We start from the raw sequence: 18,718 nt of genomic DNA, 5'->3' as shown, positions 1-18,718 counted from the left end.
AAGGCTTCTCCCATGACATGCAACTATCAATAGGAGTTATTTGTACTCCTGCTTGGGGTCTCAGTCTGTTGGAGAATTCTTGTAAAGCTATAAAATGTAATTCATACTGTAATGGAAAAAGGAAAATATGTGACTATAGTAGGATTCCACTTCTCGGAACAAAACAATGAGCTTGAGTCTAAACACTCAAACCCTTGAGTTGTTATAAACAGTTCTTTTAAAATGTGCTTGGATTTCTTAAGAGAACTCTGTGCAGTATGTTTTGTTCTCATCTGATCACCATCTTCAGACTGAGGAATGAAATTAAGAGCTGATTTGGACTCTGGGAATAGAAGAAAGGAGTTGGCTTGTTGGTAGTTGCTTTGCATGGAAAATATTTTACTGAATTGAAAGTCCTTAAAAGCTTTACAGCCTAGTATCAGGTTAATGACAGTTATTTAAAGTTTTAAAACATTATTTGGATCATGTTTCCCAGTATTAATTGTACCTCTAATGAAAGGAAACTTCTGGTCAGGGCACTACTCAAGTCTGACAGCAAGTAGGTGCTCTAGCCTGTTGTAAAACTTTCAATACTTTACTAATAAAAGCTTGTGTTGCAGAACAACCCTGAATAACCTTTGCTAATTAAAGAACAAGATGGTGTGTTCTTTCATGTGTTCAAACAGCATACTTAGGGCTTTTTTTCCTACTTCAGGAAAAGAAACACAAATAAGAGAACTTTTGCCCTGCTCAGCAGCAGAGACTTAGTCCCACGGCATCATTAAACTTGTAGCATTATCATAGAATCAACTAGTTTGGAAAAGACCTTTAAGATTGTTAAGTCCATTACCCTAGCACTGCCAAGTCCATCACTAAACCACGTCACTGAGGACCTCATATACACAGAGCTATTTGTGGAGGACAGCTTGAACAAAGCTAAGAGGCCAATGCGAAATGTGTGGTAGTTTCGTCTTTGCAATAGTCATCTGGGTTTTTATACACCTTATTTTTAAATCTTAAAAGCAGAGAGGGAACATTTGGGTATATGATTCTGTTCTACTTGCCGTTACATATCTGAAGCCTGGATCTCACCCACGTCTTTGTTTCACTCGCACATGGCATGCACAGCAGTGAACAAAGGAGCGCCAAGTGGTTGCCTTCCCAATCTGTTCATATGTATATATGCACTATGAGTTGTTCCAGGGTTTAGCAAGATCTCAAATCACCACATAAATGCTTTAAAAAAGGCTGCTGCCATGAGCTTGGCACATCCAAGAGATTCCTTGGTTCTCTCCCTTATCTTTTCAGGAGAAACAGCTAAACCATTTTTTCACTCTAAGCTGCTAGTTACAAATTCATTTGTGCAGATCTATTGACAAGCACCACTCCAAACAAATCAACTTGCAAGTTTTCCACCTCGATATCTAAACTTTATAATTCTTTTTATTTTTTAACAGAAAGATTAATGCTTAAAGTACTGGGGGCTGGAACACCTTGCATACAAAGGCTGAGAAAATCGGGGCTGTTCAGCCTGGAGAAGAGAAGCCCATAGCAACCTTCCAGTATCTGAAGGGGGCCTACAAGAATGCTGGAGAGGTACTCTTCATCAGGGACTGCAGTGACAGGACAAGGGGTAACTGGTTCAAACTGAAACAGGGGAGATTTAGGTTAGATATAAGGAAGAAATTCTTCCCTGTGAGGGTACTGAAGCACTGGCACAGGTTGCCCAGAGAAGTTGTGGCTGCCCCATGGAGCAACCTGGTCTAGTGGAAGGTGTCCCTCCCCGTGGCAGGGTGTTGGAACTGGATGAGCTTTAAGGTCCCTTTCAACCCAAGCCATTCTATGATTCTGTGGTTTATTCTTGCTGAATTACATCCAGTAAGAATTATTATTCATGTCAAATTAATAATAAAATTAGAGAAAATTTGAAAACCATATTCATTATTGTCCTAGGTTCAGCAGTAGCAATAATTTTTTCTCCTTCTTAGTAGCTGGTGCAGTGCTGTGGATTTGACTTTCGGCCTGGGAACAGCACTGATAACACTGATGTTTTTAGTTGCTGCTCAAATGTTTAGTCTGACCAAGGACTTTGTGAGTCTCGTGCTCTGCCAGGGAGGAGGGGAAGCCAGGAGGAAGCAGAGACAGGACACCTGACCCAAACTAACCAAAGAGGTATTACCACAGCACGTCATGCCCTGGATGTAACTGGGAGTTACCCAGAAGGGATAGCTCACTGTGGGGTTAGACAAGGTATCGGTCAGTGCTCAGTAGGGCAGGGTGGGGTGTGTTATCAGTTGGTGGGTGGTGACATGTTGTATTCTCTTCCCTTGTTATTTCCTTTATCATTATTATTATTGTTGGTAGCAGTAACGATTTGTGTTATACCTTAGTTACTAAACTGTTCTTATCTCAGCCCGTGGGAGTTACATTATTTTGATTCTCTTAACCATCCCTCCAGGAGCAGGGGGAGGGCAAGAAGGGGGGGGGGGGGGTGCGGTGAGAGGGAGACTGTGTGGCTGACTTGCCAACAGGCTTTAAACCACAACAGCTATTTGTCTTTGAAAAAACCCACAGCAGCTTTATATAATTTATGGCTGACCAGCTCCTTCACAGTCTTGGGCACATCAGTCAGAACTTATTTTTCCAGAAACGCTGAGTGGAACCACACTGTGCAAAATGAGAAGGAACTTGAGCATTTGATTCTTTCAGATGAGTCTCCTCAAACTCCTCACATCTCATTTTATGACAAAACTACCTAAATAATAACAGAGAATATTCCTTATTACTGCATTCAAATTTACATATATGGTATACCTCATATCAGATCTTGTTTAGTTATGAAAACTGCATCCACAGAAAGTGCCTAGAAGTACCAGCTTCAAATTTCCTCTCCTTATTTTAGTTCTCTTATTTACAGAATGTATATCTTAAAAATACAATTTTGCAGATATCTTTGAAAATGGCAAGGTTAACAGTCTCTTCTTTCTTGAAAGAAAGAATCATAGAATCACAGAATGGTTGGGTTGGAAAGGACCTTAAGATCATCCAGTTCCAACCCACCTGACATGGGCAGGGATGTCTCACACTAGACCATGTCACCCAAGGCTCTGTCCAACCTGGCCTTGAACACTGACAGGGATGTGCACTTCTCTGGGCAACCTTTTCCAGTGTTCCATCGCCCTCACAGTAAAGAATGTCTTCTTTATATCTAACCTGAAATTCCATAGTTTAAAACCATTCCACCTTGTCCTATCACTACAGTCCACAATGAAAAGTCCCTCTCTGGCATCCTCGTAGGCCCCCTTCAGATACTGGAAGGCTGCCATGAGGTCTCCACGCAGCCTTCTCTTCTCCAGGATGAACAGCCCCAACTTTCTCAGCCTGTCTTCATATGGGAGGTGCTCCAGTCCCCTGATCATCCTCGTGGCCATCCTCTGGACTTGCTCCAATGGCTCCATGTCCTTTTTATGGACATGAGGGCACCACAACTGCCCACAGTACTCCAAGTGAGGTCTCACTAGAGCAGAGTAGAGGGGCAGGATCACCTCCTTCAATCTGCTGGTCACGCTCCTTTTGATGCAGCCCAGGCTCTCTGGGCTGGAAGCACATACTGACGCCGGCTCATGTTCATTTTCTCATTGACCAGCACCCCAAGTCCTTCTCCGCAGGGCTGCTCTGAATCTCTTCTCTGCCCAGCCTGTAGCTGTGCCTGGGGTTGTTCCGACCCAAGTGTAGGGTCTTGCACTTGGTTAAACTTCATGAGGTCGGCATCAACCCACCTCACAAGAGTGTCAAGATCCCTCTGGATGGCATTCCTTCCCTCCAGCATATCAACCGAACCACACAGCTTGGTGTCATCGGCAAACTTGCTGAGGGCACACTCAATCCCACTGTCCATGTCTCCAGCAAAGATAATGAACAGGACTGGTCCCAACACTGATCTCTGAGGGACACCACTCGTTACTGGACTCCAGCTGGACATTGAGCCATTGACCACAAGTCTGCATGCGGCCATCCAGCCTATTCTTTATCCACCATGTGGTCCATCCATCAAATTGATGTCTCTCCAATTTAGAGACAAGGATGTGGTGCGGATCAGCGTCGAACACTTTGCACAAGTCCAGGTAGATGACATCAACTGCTCTACCCCTATACCTCGGTTCCATAGCCCCATCATAGAAGGCCACCAAATTGGTCAGGCAGGATTTCCCCTTAGTGAAGCCATGCTGGCTGTCACCAAGCACCTTGTTGTTTTTTTTATGTACCTTAGCATGCCTTCCAGGAGAATCTGCTCCAAGATTTTGCCAGGCACAGAGGTGAGACTGACTGGTCTGTAGTTCCCCGGGTCATCCATTTTCCCCTTCTTGAAAATGGGGGTTATATTTCCCTTTTTCCAGTTGTTGGGAACTTCACCTGACTGCCATGATTTTTCAAATATGATGGCCAGCAGCTTAGCGACTTCATTTGCCTTCAGGACCTGCGGACGGATTTCACCAGGTCCCATGGACTTATGCACATTCAGGTTCTTAAGGTGGTCTTGAACCTGATCCTCTCCTACAGTGGGCCTAAGGTCTTTGTTCTCACAGTCCCTGTGTCTGCCTTCCAACACTTGGGTGGTGCAGTCAGAGCCTTTGTCAGTGAAAACTGAGGCAAAGAAGTCATTAAGAACCTCAGCCTTCTCCAAATCCAGGGTAGCCAGTTTTCCTGACAGCTTCTGGAGAGGGCCCACATTATCCTTAGTTTGTCTTTTGTTTGCAGCATACCTATTGAAGCCCTCTTCTGTTATCTTTAACATCCCTTGCCAGTTCTAACTGGGCCTTAGCTTTCCTGATCTGATCCCTAGCTTCCTGGACAATGTTCCTGTATTCTTCCAGGCTGCTTGTCCTCACTTCCACCTCTTATAATCTTCATTTTTACGTCTGAGATACCTCAGCAGTTCCTTATTCATCCATGGAGGTCTCCTGACCTTGTGCCACATCTCCTTCTAGTCAGGATGCAACACTCCTGAGCTTGATTAAGATAGAAGATTAAGATAACAAAGGAAAGCATGAAAGAAATAGGAATAGTTAAAAATAATTAACATCAGTAGGATCATGCTGTTGAAACCAGCAGAGAAAGTCACAAAGTGTCCTACTAATGAGAAACAAGTCAGAGTATTAAAGGAGTGGGGTAAGAAAAGTTAAGGTACTGGAAGTACCCAAAAACTAAACAACTGGTTTTAAGAAAAGAACTGAAAATGCATGTTTAAAGTGTGATATGCTTGGGAATAGTCATCACTGCACAAGTGAGAGTTATAAGGGAACGAGTGAGAAAACAGATGCTAAAAATAAAAAATAGACATGCACTGTTAAGTGAAAAGTCAGAAGTGAAATGAAACAAAATCAGAATTGTAGATGGACAGATGAAAATGTTACCTTTGTGCAAAGGTCAAGAAAGAAAAATTTAGCAATTTGAGCAGAGAGGAAGACTGTTTCAAATGCTCTACAGAGAGTGAATCAAAAGAGAGAGAATATGTTCTGGTCATGAAGTATAATGACAATAACAGACCTTGTGAAACTTTGGAAAACATGAGCTACATAGAAAGAAGAGAATCACCATTGGTACCAAAATATGAATACAAGATTAGGAGGCAAATTCCTAATCCTAATTATGAAGGTTTAAAAGATGATCAGTTCCAGAGGATCTTTTAGTTTCTTCCAGACTCATTTAAGCATGCCTCGCCCCAGTTTTCAGCTAGCTAAAAGCAGAGACTAAACTCTGCATTTGTGAAACTGAAAACTGATTTTTCTCAAGCTGAGTGCTATACCTCCTGGAAGACTTCAGTGCTTCTTAGGCTGATCAAGTGGTAGGATGCCCTTGAGACAGCACTGAAAACATGGCCAGCAACATGCTTTCCTGTTCTCCTTTCCTCTGAAATAGCAGATACTGACTGATGCCAGAAGCAGGATACCAAACATGGTAAATTTTGACCTGAGCCAGTGTGGAAATTACTGTAAGACCTACAAAGGACAGAAAACATAACAGTTCCATCCCAGAGTTCCCAACTCTGTGTGCTTTTTTTTTTCCAGCAAAGCAAAGATCAGAAGGATAGCATATGGAGATCAAAATTACAACACTAGGAAACAAGGTTTTCTAAAAATAAATTATCACCTTTAATTCTGCTGCAACAGATACTATTAAGAGTAGAACATGCCAAAAATGCATTGTATCAAACTTTTTGGATTTTCAGGATGACAATGTCTATAAATGGGACATCTATTTAAACTTCTTTGAATGGCCCTCGCTATTTCCTTCCTGAGCTGAGTGAACAAGCTAGTAGTATACTCTCTGTAAGAAGTGTATACAAAAATGCATTTTTCAGAAATTAAGCAAAAAGATGTAAAAACATCCTTTGTTTGTTATATTATTTAGTTAAGTTAATTACAGAGCAAGGCCAAATCACTCTTGCGAATAAAATGTCAACATTTGGAAGAATCTTCATTCAACTTAGTTTTGACCATCTTTGAGTTCTGAAGATTTATGTTCTCCTCGGGTTTTTATAAACAAAAGTAAAAAGGGCACACAAAGATACAGCTCTTTAATCATGAATGACTCAGTCCTTTTTTTTTTTTTTGACAGAAAAAAAATCTAACAGCACTATCCCAGAATACACTTACTATTTTTACTACTATTTTATTTCTAAAATAACATTGAGTTTTGTCAACAGAAGTGAGCCATGACAATTGGCACCTCATACCAGGCACTCCTCAGAGCCACAATGAGCAGCCAGCTCAAGCATCTAAGCAAAATTAGGGTTCTCCTTCCCTCATTCTTTGTTTTCTCAGAGACAACTTTCAGAGTCCATGCATTTTTCAAGACATTTTTAGGAAACCCACAGATGAATCCAATTATATTCTTGACTGATGTACACCAGAAACTGACTTTCCAAAAGGCTAGCCATAATCCAGTCTTTAGTCTGTCGAGGTGCCATTGAGTGAAACAAGATGGTTTGGCTTGACAAGGCATACAGGGCAAGAACCTCTATTCATTAATTGTTGTCTCTTTAAAGTTGCACTAACAGAGCTTGCCTTAGTGAGGATCCTAGCAGAGAGAGCGTGCAGACCTTGCATGTCTTAGCCTTTGGCAAAACAGAATCAGATTGTAGGAACGGGGAGCACAAATCTATGACATAGCAACATGAGATTTTGATGGTCGTTCGCTTAAATAATTAATTAGTTCCCTTGTTCAGGTTCAGCAAAATGTTGTTGGGGTGAAGGAAAGGTTGAGTAAACAAATACCCCTACAAAGGAGTTTTCCTTGACTATTTTATAATCTTTTCTTGCAGAACTGAAAAAATTTGAATGGAAAGAGTGTGAGAGCAGCTTTAGAGTGCCAAAATAAAAATGTTTGGAATATAAAAGGCTAAGATAAACCAAGACAACATGAGAAAAATTTTGCACTGGGACTGACTCAAATTCTTTTAGTAGCTTCATGGAATTCTGATAATTAGACATTTTTCAATGCCTAGGTAAGGAAAGAAATCAGGTAAAGTAAGAAATCAGTTTTAATGTCTTATTCACAGTCCCACTGCCATGCACAGTATAGTTGATCTGTTATTCCTTACCAGAGAAGGAAAAAAATGTGAGAAAACAAATAAATTAAAGAGTAATTAAAGCTACTAGCAGAAAAAAAGAAAAAAACCTTGCAGATAAATGTAAGAAAGAATTACCTTTCCAAAGGAAAAAAAAAAAAGTACAAGAACTTCTTTGTTTCAAAATATGCAAGAAAAAGGCATTGTAGAAATTAGCTTGCACTTAAGGACTCAAATAAGACTGATACAGTTCATCTTCAACAGACATCAGCCTGTTTGTTCAAACCAAATTTGTTAAACATTTTATTAACTTTCTTGTTAGCAACATTCTGAAGTAATTAATATTAGTAGTGGACTAAACCATAAATTTACATATAGCACAATACATTACAGAGCAGAATAGAAATATAGCAGCGGAATAAGGAAGGTTATTGCTTGCTTCAAAGATTCATGGTACATGATGTAATGTAGGATGCTGTTTTGAAGCACTATCTATTTCATTTCGATACAGAAAAGAACACTGTATTTTAGAAATAGTAATCTTATATGTTCAATTAATTATTAAAGCATTAAAACAGAAACCCAAAGCTAACTCTTTTCATGAGAAGTATATAGAGAGATTTGGCATAATCATACTGGTGCAAGAGACATGTATTTGGATCTAAGTGACTTCACCATGCTCTCCAAAGGCAGGAGCACAAAGATGATAAAGGTCTAAATAATTACTAAGACTTCTGCATATATAAATACATAGCTCCTACAGGTAACATCTCAATTTATTATTTTACCAGCAAACCAGCACATTTTAGGATTGAGACTAATAGGCACCCAAATTCTTTCTTATCATTTACTTCAGGAAAAACACACTTGTCTCTTCCAGCACCACTCAAAACTCTTTCTATTTATAACATTCAGCTGCCCGCACAGATAACTCTGTGTATAATTTTCTCTCTCCCATGATGTCCCTTCCAAATATTGCTAAAATTGTGTTTTCAGGAAGTTTCTCTGATTTATTTTTATAATTCGGTTAACTTAAGTCATATTAAAACACTGGTATAAATATCATAGACATATAGAAAAGCTGCTAGAGTTTCTATAAATTTTTGATGGCATAACAGAAAGTCAAATATTATTAATACACATACAAAAAACCCAATCAATCATAAACAATAGCTTATAAATCATGTACTGACATAACTTGTTTACTGATTATATGCGATCTAGCCACAGCCATCAGATCTTATAATAACGTCTGTGTTCAAACATGCAATACAGCTATTCTGCATTACCAGAGGAGCATCCTTTGTTTACCTAAGTCACTGATATATGGCTGTCAGTCTACTCATAATACTTATGACATTCAGACTTGCTCTTTTAAAATATGCTGTTATAATAGCATGTAGAGACCTAACCCCAGACTTAAGTTTCTAAGAAACCTGTAATAATTCAGCAACCTCCCCGTTCACACTGAATCATCTTCCAACCTGTATTATACTAGAGACCTGCTTTGCAATTTATGCTCTTTATTCAAGAAGAGACTAAAGCACACAGACCCACTTCTTCCATCAACTAAGATAAAAGCGATTAATTGCTGCATTCAGGCTTTGGAGGTCTAAGCTATACTCTACTAGACAAAGTGACTCTTATTCCCATTTTTTGACCTTAGTTACCATGTCCCCATTGATCTCTTTTCCAAGTATTGACTTCACCTCCCCTATCAGGGAAAGTTTCGGTAATATCTGTGAGAGCAGCATTTTCTTTATGTAGACATACTTCATCTATTACTACTTGAAGGAACTTGGGAAAGAAATGCTCAATCATAAATCATTAGTGTCTTTACTCAGTTAGCTGACCCACACCCCTCTTGCATCAAAAGTAAATATCTCATTAGAAGAAGGAAGAGGACAGAAGAGAAATTATGCCTCTGGGAAAAATTAAATTTCTATATCCAGCTCAGTTTCCATTTCCTGTAGCCATGTAAGGATAGAAGCCAGGACCCCCAGGGGCAGAGGTGAATCCCTCAGTATGTTAGACCGCACCACAATCACTGAATTATTTATTAGCTATGGGCTTATTTTGTGTATTGTTAATGAAATTTTGGTACAGAAAGCAGCACCAAAGAGAGATAAAGATTTTCCAGTGGTAGCTTATAGTACCATCTTGAGACTGAAGAACAAAAGGACTGACCCTTGCCCATGCCAACGTCTCAGCTTGACTCAAGACAAACTACGTGAATCCCACTCTCCATCCGCAGATGAACATACACCTTTTCCCTGCTTTCCCCCACCACCTGCAATCACCACACAAGCTGCCCACTTCATTTTCAAAATTGGCAGTGTTTTATTTACGATGATTAGGACATAGCAAAGTCTGCATCCAAGGGAAAATTAGAATTCAAGACAATGTTACCCATCAGAAATTTCTGCTTCATTGAGGTTAGGAGACTGATAATAACTTATATTTCTGCTCTACTGCAAAATTAATTATGATTTTTGATAACTTTCAATTAAGTATTGGTTTGATATAGCATAACAAGTAAAAGGTTTATTTCTGAATATTTATTTTCCTGACCCAAGTCTCAATTGTGTTTTGAAATAACATAAAACTAACCTTTTGTTTTACGAGAGAATTATAGAAGAGGGAGAAAGAAAAATAGCACCTAATCTTTGTGCAAAGATGACTTTGTTAGATTTTTTTTTTTTTGCCTCAAGTAAACACAGTTTCAAAAATTCCTTTAGTGTAAGTGTTTCAAGTCCTGACTCTGCATTGCACTACAGCTTCTTTCAGAGCTCACTGCAAGACAGGGACTTCTGTTGGATTGCAACCATTACACTTAATTTCCTGTGGTTTATGTCTGTTCCTTTCTTGTTTTTATTATCTAATCCTAGTGGAAGTAATTATGGAAAACTGGTGGTGTGGTACAGATTTACACACAAAGCTACAAGTTATTCAGTTTCCAGGATGCTGAGATGCAAGCATGATTGAAGCACTTCTCAAAACTGAAGTGAAGAGAAAAATTCATTTACTAATTAAACTGTATTCGCAAATTTGTAATTAAGAAACTTGGGTTTAACAGATTTGCAGTAAGCAGAAATATTTTTATGTTTCAGGAACGATAGAAATATCTTCACTAAAGGGATGTTCACGTAAGTCTTTGCAATCAAAGAAATTTGAAGTACAAGATGTAGATAACTTCAGATTCCCACCCCCCACTAAAATGCCTGTTAAAGATTTCCATTTCAGTAAAGGAAATGCTCTTATTTTTTAAGACAATGCTCCACGACTTTGCATTCTAGCTCCATCTGATGTCACAAAGCACACAATTTTACTCTCCTGTGAAGCAACACTCATGGAAATGTCTGTGCATCCTGAGTTTTTCAGAGGGGTAATGTAACAGGTTGTCTAGAGAGGTTGCTGGGAAGGACAAAAGCAAGCAGCTCAGGGCTCATTCTGCTGCTGCCTCTCACATAGCCATCTTGGAAAGGAAAAGAGGGGCAGACAGATGTGAGGAAAATGACTAGATTTTTGTCTTTTTTGTCATACTTGTTCTGGTGGCAAATGAGGACAAGTTTTGCTCATCCTGTCTTCTTAATCCCCACTCTTGCTGATGTCTCAGAAGGGACTTTAGTTTGTGTTGGTGAAACCCAACAAACTACCCCCCTGCTCTTCTGATTCCTAAAGACTCTTCTGCCCCTCAAGACCTGCTAAAATAGAAAAATACAGTTTTTTCCACCAATATATACATGCTTACTACACTGATGGTCTTGAAGGCAAAATACTAAATACTTGAAAGTATTTACTCAGTTACATCATCTTTACCCACTAACTCCTGTTTCCTTTTCCCTGAGCAACCCATAAGCCTGGCTGTGGTGTCTGTGCCACATGGATCAAAGCATTTTGCAGGAATGTGTAGTTCGATTTTTAACCCTTTTTAGTTGATCTAATTTTAATGCTGCATTTTGTTCCTTTTATATCATCCCTGTGCTATATGAGGGTTTCTAATATATAAATAGACCAGCAGCAAAAATAACTTCTGAAACACAGAAACTATTATCTGGAAAATAACTTTCACATACCCCTGCCCCCAAAAAATCCTCAGTAAAAGAACCACAAAGAAGGCAGAAGGAGAAAAATTTGTTTCTCCAGCCCAGCACTATTCTACCAAAATCCACAGCATCAAATCTATGTAATTTAATGCATGCCTCATTTCAGAAGTTTGAGTGGTGTACTCTGACTCCCACACACACACTTATGCTACCAAGACCTTACTTACGGCTCATGCACTGTTTTTTAAAATATATATTTAAGAGGTTTCTTCTTTCCTGATTGTGACTAGGACAAAACCATCTCTAGGAACATATTAGAAAATTTAGGTGGAGATATGTTTATCATTTGTCTTACTGTTATAAAACAAATATTAGGAGATAGTACATGATTGCAGGTTGAACACTCTCAGCCATGTCCAGATTAAGACATGAGCAGAACAGCATATATCAGGGATAACAAGGTTTAAATCTGCACAAATATTTGCAGCTGCAATACTGAGATTAGCTTTGTTTCCAGTGAGAAGTCTGAACAGCAGACACACCAGGCACTGAAGGAAATTCTTCCAGCCATATCCTGGGCTGCATCAAAAGGAGCATGACCAGCAGGTTGAAGGGGGTGATCCTGCCCCTCTACTCTGCTCTCATGAGACCTCACTTGAAATATTGTGTACAGTTCTGGTGTCCTGAACATGGAAAGGACATGGAACTGTTGGAACAAGTGCAGAGGAGGCTACAAGGATGATCAGGGAACTGGCGCACCTCCCATATGAGAAGAGAAGGCTGCATGGAGACCTCATAGCAGCCTTCCAGTAACTGAAGGGGGCCTATAAGGATGCTGGGAGGGACTCTTCACTAGGGACTATAGTGATAAGACAAGGGGTTACGGGTTAAAACTTAAACAGGGGAATTTTAGATTGGATATAAGGAGGAATTTCTTTACTGTGAGGGTAGTGAGGCACTGGAATGGGTTTCCCAGGGAAGTTGTGAATGCTCCATCACTAGCGGTGTTCAAGGCCAGGTTGGGCAGAGCCTTGGGTGACATTGTTAGTGTGAGGTGTCCCTGCCCATGGCAGGGGGTTGGAACTTGATGATCTTAAGGTCCTTTCCAACCCTAACTATTCTGTGATTCTAAGATTCTATGATTCTAAGTGATAAAGGTTTCAGTAACACTCTACATGGAAAAAATCTGTATTCCATGCACAGAATTTTAATTCAACACCACCACTGTTCCAGTTCTAGTGGTTTTACTCTCTGCAATATATTCTGACATATAATGGCATCAAGCTGTGTCGGGGGGATTTATACTAGATATTTCTTCACCAAGAGGGTGATCAGGTATTGGAACAGGCTGCCCAGGGAAGTGGTGGAATCACCATCCCTGGATGTAGATGCCCTTAGTGACATGGTTTGGTGATGGACTTGGCAGTCCTGGGATAAAGGTTGAACTCTATGATCTTAAAGGTCTTTTCCAACTTAGCTTCTATGAATCTATTATATGAATCTTCAGATCCCAAATAAATAAGCCTTAGGATTTGTACTTGCATCAGAATTGAAAATTAAGTGATATACAGAAAGTTAAGCTTATTTATGGCAACATTCTTTCTCATTTAACAAGAGATGTAGGGAAGCAATTTCACATTTATGTCCTATTGCAAAGGGTTTGGTTAAAGCAGGAACAAAATTAACATATGATTAATGATTTCCTGCCCCAGCAACAATTCCATTTTCCATTCTGAGAGTGGACTATTTCAGGACGCCACTTTGTAAGAGTATTCAGAATTCTGTATTTGCAATGTTAGGTGTTATATTTAAAATTAACACATCAGTTCTACAAGAAAAGAAGCGTTTCTTAAGTGATAATCTGTCTATAGTGAATTCTCTGCTTTATATACAGAAAGTCATAGTACAAGCACAGCATTATAGATTTTTAACAGTCTCTCATAACAGACTACATGGACATGAGGTTGAATAGAAGGATATGTTCTTTGCTGCCTTTTTTTTTTTTTTGTAGGTTCACAATTAGCACTTAAGTTTTCACAGCTTATGTACTTTTTACTACCATTGCTTGGTGATTTGAATAATTTGAGGAGAATTCTTCAAATCCTGAAAATGAACCCATTGGAAATAAAAAGAAGCATTAAGCCTAAATGTAAGATTCCCAAGGCAGAGCGTGGAGTCCTATGGGGCAGAGGAGATAACACTAGTAAACGTCGGTGCAGCACCTTGATGTAGGATGTTGACTTCATTGAAGATTCTCACACTGCTATTGCTATCTGAAAAAAAAAACCCAACCAACAACCAACCAACCAACCCTCAATTTTTAGAGCAAAGTTTCAGTTACTTACAATAGCTCAAAGTTTTAATTTTCCTGTCAAACAACATTGTTGAGGAATAGTCTGATCATGAAGAAGTAGTGCCTACCATTACAGTATAACTTTGAGCTGCTTATGTTTAATAGCCATGACTGAGCAAGTACAAGTTCCTTTTAAGAAGTGACATGTGGAAGCCAAAGAGATCTGGTTTGTACTGTTCCATTCAGACTTCAGCCAACCCAACACAACACTGGAAACTAGAAAGGGCTTGCTAACTTTAAACACTGCTAAATACATATATCAAAGAATTTTAGAAGGCAAAATATGATATTACATTTGCTTTAATTCATCATTCATTAAACCCCCAAAATACTAAGCCCCAAAATGCTAAGACAATGTATCATCATTTATTTGCTTCTTCCCATGATGTAAAACCACAAACCAATAAAATTCTCAAACTCTGACAAAACATTGTCAAAGAGGCTTGCTAGCATTTTTGCTGCTTTAGACATAACAAACTGTTTGCAACAAATACATGGAAATAGTAATTCTTTCCAAAAGAAAATAATTATTTTTCCAAATGGAGGAATCCCAACAAGGAGGTTTGATTTTTTTATTATTTCTTTCCTGCAGAACTCTGAATGGGGTGGTTCCACAAACAATACGTTGCTCAAGCTGAAAGTTCATTTTACTCTTTATCAGCTGGGTAGACTAGAACAAGTTACTTTGGTGTGTAGCAAAGTTTATCACCTAGCACAGGCATCAACTTTTTAATGGAACTTCCTTGGGGTAGGAGAGGTTATTTTTAAAGTTATGTTCTAGGTTTCCAGGGGAACAGCCAGCCACCTGATTCCTGACCTTGCAAAAACCTGCTAACATACAATACAAACTTTCAGAAGTGTTTTTCCTGAGAAAATTCTGCTTTACAAAACCTAGGGAAGGCTTTACAGGAACTAAAATCAGAAAGTTTCTATTACTGAAAGCACAAGTTATGTTTTTCTTGCAAAAGAGTAAGTAGCATGACATCCCAACCATTTGGCCATTTAAATGTGCAAAAACTGATTTATAAGTAAAAAATGTTCCAAAAGTTTGTTACAGAGTTGAGAACATCAAAGCTTTATTTACACATTCACCTAATTTAGCCAAGTGAAAGTTGCAGTTCAACAACTGCAGGTTGGTTGTCCTGTCACAGGATAAAGTGTCACATTCAGATATTCTCCATTTGTCTTGCCTGTGTTTTGTCCCAGAGATCATAAGCAAGTGAAAACATGATCAAAGACAAATTATCCCTTGGGATTTATGCAGGTCAAAATACATATGAAGTCCACAAGAAACCAGAGGAATCATTCTTGAAAGGTGTTTCCTAAGTAAATGACCATCCAATACTTAAGAAGGTTTTAAGGACATAACAGATGCCATTGATTAACTGCAGATAGTTATATATATATATACCCTTGCTTATATTAGTCAATCCAAGGCAGCTATATGCTGTGTTCTCTATGACTATTAATTTTCAGAGAAATCAGAGTTCTTTGATGCTTATTTCATTGACATTTTTGAGGACCTATTGTAGCTACATGTAACACATGCCAACAAATAGAAAAAATCCATGAACCCTTCTGGTCATGAAAAAGTAATTTTATAGCATACGCAGTTCCCTCTTTACAAGCCCTGATGTGGTTAAAAACTAACAGTGAAAAAGAAAAGGAGCCACAGTGTTAAGCACTAGGGAGCATACCTTATATTCACACTTTGCCAAGTCAAGTATCAGAGCAGCTGCTGGGATTGCTCTAACTTGCATAAAACCCATGTCATGTCCTATGGAAAACTCATCTTCTAGGTAGTGCCAAGGTAACAGTCTCCTGGGCTCTTCTTCCAGCAGTTCTCTACATCCAGGGTGCTCAGGAGACACTATTTTTATTTAAACACACACGTTCTACCCTATTTCTACAGTTTAAAATACTTCATATACTGCATGCCTGTATGTGACAGCAACAAATCCTTTGTTTTCATTACTGGGTCTTGCAGTTTACTTGCAACATGTTACATGAGTAAACAGACAGATTTGAGGAAATAGTTTATATAAATGCATGCTTACCAGCTGGTGCAGAATGCGAGCAGTGAAGTTGAAAAGCATGATAACCGGCACACAAATCACTGAATTTGCCTTCTTTAAAATCTGACTTGGAATCCTTTTTGCTCTCAATCTCGTCTGAAGAAAGCTTATCCAGTTCAATTATCACAGCTGACATTGTAATACAGTCTTAGCACAAAAACAAACCGGAAGAAAAGAAGCCACTTTAAGTTCAGCTTCCCCAAACTTGCAGTTTGGGGAAAAATCACTCCTGAAAATTTCCCCTGACTGTATAGTGCAAAAAATTTTAAGTCAATGCCTGAGAAACTGTATTTCCCTGAAGCTGTTCTTCCAGCTCGGTGGCATTTGCTAAATATTGCAGCTCATTTCTAAGGTAGAAAACTATTACTTTAAAAAGCTCTTCTGTTCTTGTAGTGACAGCAAGGCACCTCTGTGTAGCTGCTACAAAAATAACAAGGACAAGTGGAGACATCTGTATGTCTGTTAAGTTGTGGACTTACTAACTTTAAGACTAATTCACATTGTTACCCACTGGTCCAGCTGGGAGGGGCTAAGCAATACCAATGGAAGCAAGTACATCCCTCATGCCAGCCCAGCAGAGCCTGGCAGCTGAACCATGGAAGTTACTTGTGCCACAGTTCTGTTTCCTCAGGGAACACTCGGCTCTTTGTCTGGGATGTGTGCAGCAAGATAAATGACTACAAGCTACATTGTTCCTTGAGAACAAGGAATAGTTCTCAGTTTCTCCGTTTATTATTTCAGAGTCTTGAATCTAAGAAGTTTCTTTTGAGGGAAAACACTGCTAGTAATATTGAGTAAAGTGGTTTAGGCTTTTGAGCTTTTTATTTCCTTAGATACAAATAAACCTCAAAAGAATGAGAGACAAGAAAATGACCCGTTTCTCCCCAGGCTCTGTCCCACCAGCCAGCCGCCAAGTACAATAAGCAGTACCAAGGGAGTCACCCACTGGCGATGGTGGGAAACGCCACAGCCACAGAGCTGATAAAGCATAAATTGTCATTCATGAAAACATGCCACAGAAGAGATTTTAGCAAAAAAGTTGCCAAGGCTTAGCTAGAGAAAAGATGACATCGTGATTTGTCAGCTATTAGCACCCTATCACTTTCTTAGCTTCTCTTTGCTCAGTGCCCAAAAAAAGATGTAAATAATGCAAGAAAAGCCTATGAAGCCATGCAGCTTTTGCTAAAGAGAAAAAATCCAAACACACTAAATTCAGCCTGATAGGAGTGAATTCTCAGGGCTGCCTCTGCTCATGTGAGTCAGGTTTAAACTGAGCTGCTGCTGGTACCCGCAATAATCTCTATGCAAGCAGGGAGCAGGTGGAGATGCCATGTAGAGGCACTGGACATCATCAGCTAAGGACTACCTGTTAACAAATAAAAGGCAATGTTCTAGTGGGACACTTCCTTAGGCTAAGTGAATTTATAGGAGGAAATTTCTAGACAGGTTTCAATCACAGCAAGGAACCCAAGTGAAGTAACAAAGCTAAAGCTAATAAGTAGAGCAACATGGAAAGGGGACTGCACGAAAAAAAAATCAGTCACAGGAGAAACTTTCCAAGGAGGCCAGAAATCCTATCTAGCAGGTGTCTAGTTTTCATTTCACTCCAATTAATGCATGTCAGGAGTAGGAAAAAGGTTGGTGACAGTGCCACAACACTCCAAAAAAATTTAGTAATGGTTATCTAATAGGGAAAGCAAGCAAATGTATAGTGTTTGGAAGGCAAACTGAGCACAGCACACAGCAAGAAAGGAAAAGGAACTAGCATCAAAACAGACTTGCATTGCATCCTTTAAAAATATAAAGACTAGTTATGCCTTTAGTGTTGGCTGAAGTAGTCTGATTTCGCTTTCTGAAAGAAATATCCACCAAATGAAAATGCAGACTGATAAACTTGTGGGGAATTCTATAGGCGGTAGCACTCCTGACAACGTATCTCTAACAACATCGATAGTTTAAATTGCACTTCCCTATTTATAAATGTGCAAAACATGGAGCTGTTACTTAAATAAATCCAGTATACCAAAACTTCTAAAGGAAGCAGGAGCTTAATCCTCTAAAGACAAAGCATTACAAATGCTTAGAGGGACAATCATTCTTCAGTGTCCCAAGAATTGTATACTTTCCTTGTCTTGGTTCTTGTAACTTTTCCTGGATACGTGAGCAATTTCACCTCCTGTACAAATCCTTATCTGAAGATTTTAAGTTTCTCACATGACATTAATCTCAATGTGATTTAGTTTAAAAATCAAGTATCTTATTACTATTGCTGCTGTTACGTTTCCCGTGTAACTGAATATTTAAGTCAGTCAAGGGCATTTTAAGTCTTTGGCAGTCTGTGACAATTTCTTCATTTGTATAAGGGATTTTTTTCCTCCTTAATTTCATGCATATGACAAAAGAGAGAGTACTGTTCCTGGCAATTTAGACCATCCCCAAACTGTTCTATTCTCTATACACATTAAATAGTGCATGCAAAACCCCTGAATTGTCAACAACTGCTGAAGGGTAAGGGCCATCTTTTAAGATGGAGAAGCTGGCAACATATTATAAAGAATTGCATTATTTTTTATTCATCTTTAACTTCCAACTTGGTGGAAAGAAATTTCCTAGGTCTGATACAGAATAATCTATACTTATTGTTAGTTGGCAATGGAAAAACCTGAAAGATGCCTATAGATCTTTCCCTCCTGCC

General features: G+C 39.1%; 1 protein-coding gene across 2 annotated transcripts in view; it reads right to left on the bottom strand.

Annotated features, from left to right (window-relative positions):
• Positions 1-16,222, bottom strand: part of ANO3 (anoctamin 3) — a 207,369-nt gene extending 191,147 nt beyond the window's left edge. For both annotated transcript variants that reach the window (XM_061356554.1, XM_061356556.1), the window contains exon 1: positions 16,006-16,222. In XM_061356554.1, the coding sequence (XP_061212538.1) occupies positions 16,006-16,159 (154 nt within the window). In that variant the 5' untranslated portion in view covers positions 16,160-16,222. The remainder of the gene's footprint in view (positions 1-16,005) is intronic.
• Between the last annotated feature and the right edge of the window lie 2,496 nt (positions 16,223-18,718).

The sequence above is a fragment of the Neopsephotus bourkii genome, unplaced genomic scaffold (assembly GCF_033783945.1).
Source record: "Neopsephotus bourkii isolate Nb327-2 ecotype Australia unplaced genomic scaffold, CSIRO-AGI_Nbou_v1 NB_860, whole genome shotgun sequence".
In the NCBI taxonomy this organism is placed as follows: domain Eukaryota; kingdom Metazoa; phylum Chordata; class Aves; order Psittaciformes; family Psittacidae; genus Neopsephotus; species Neopsephotus bourkii.
Note: the sequence above shows the minus strand (reverse complement) of the source record. Positions and strands in the feature narration are given on the sequence as shown.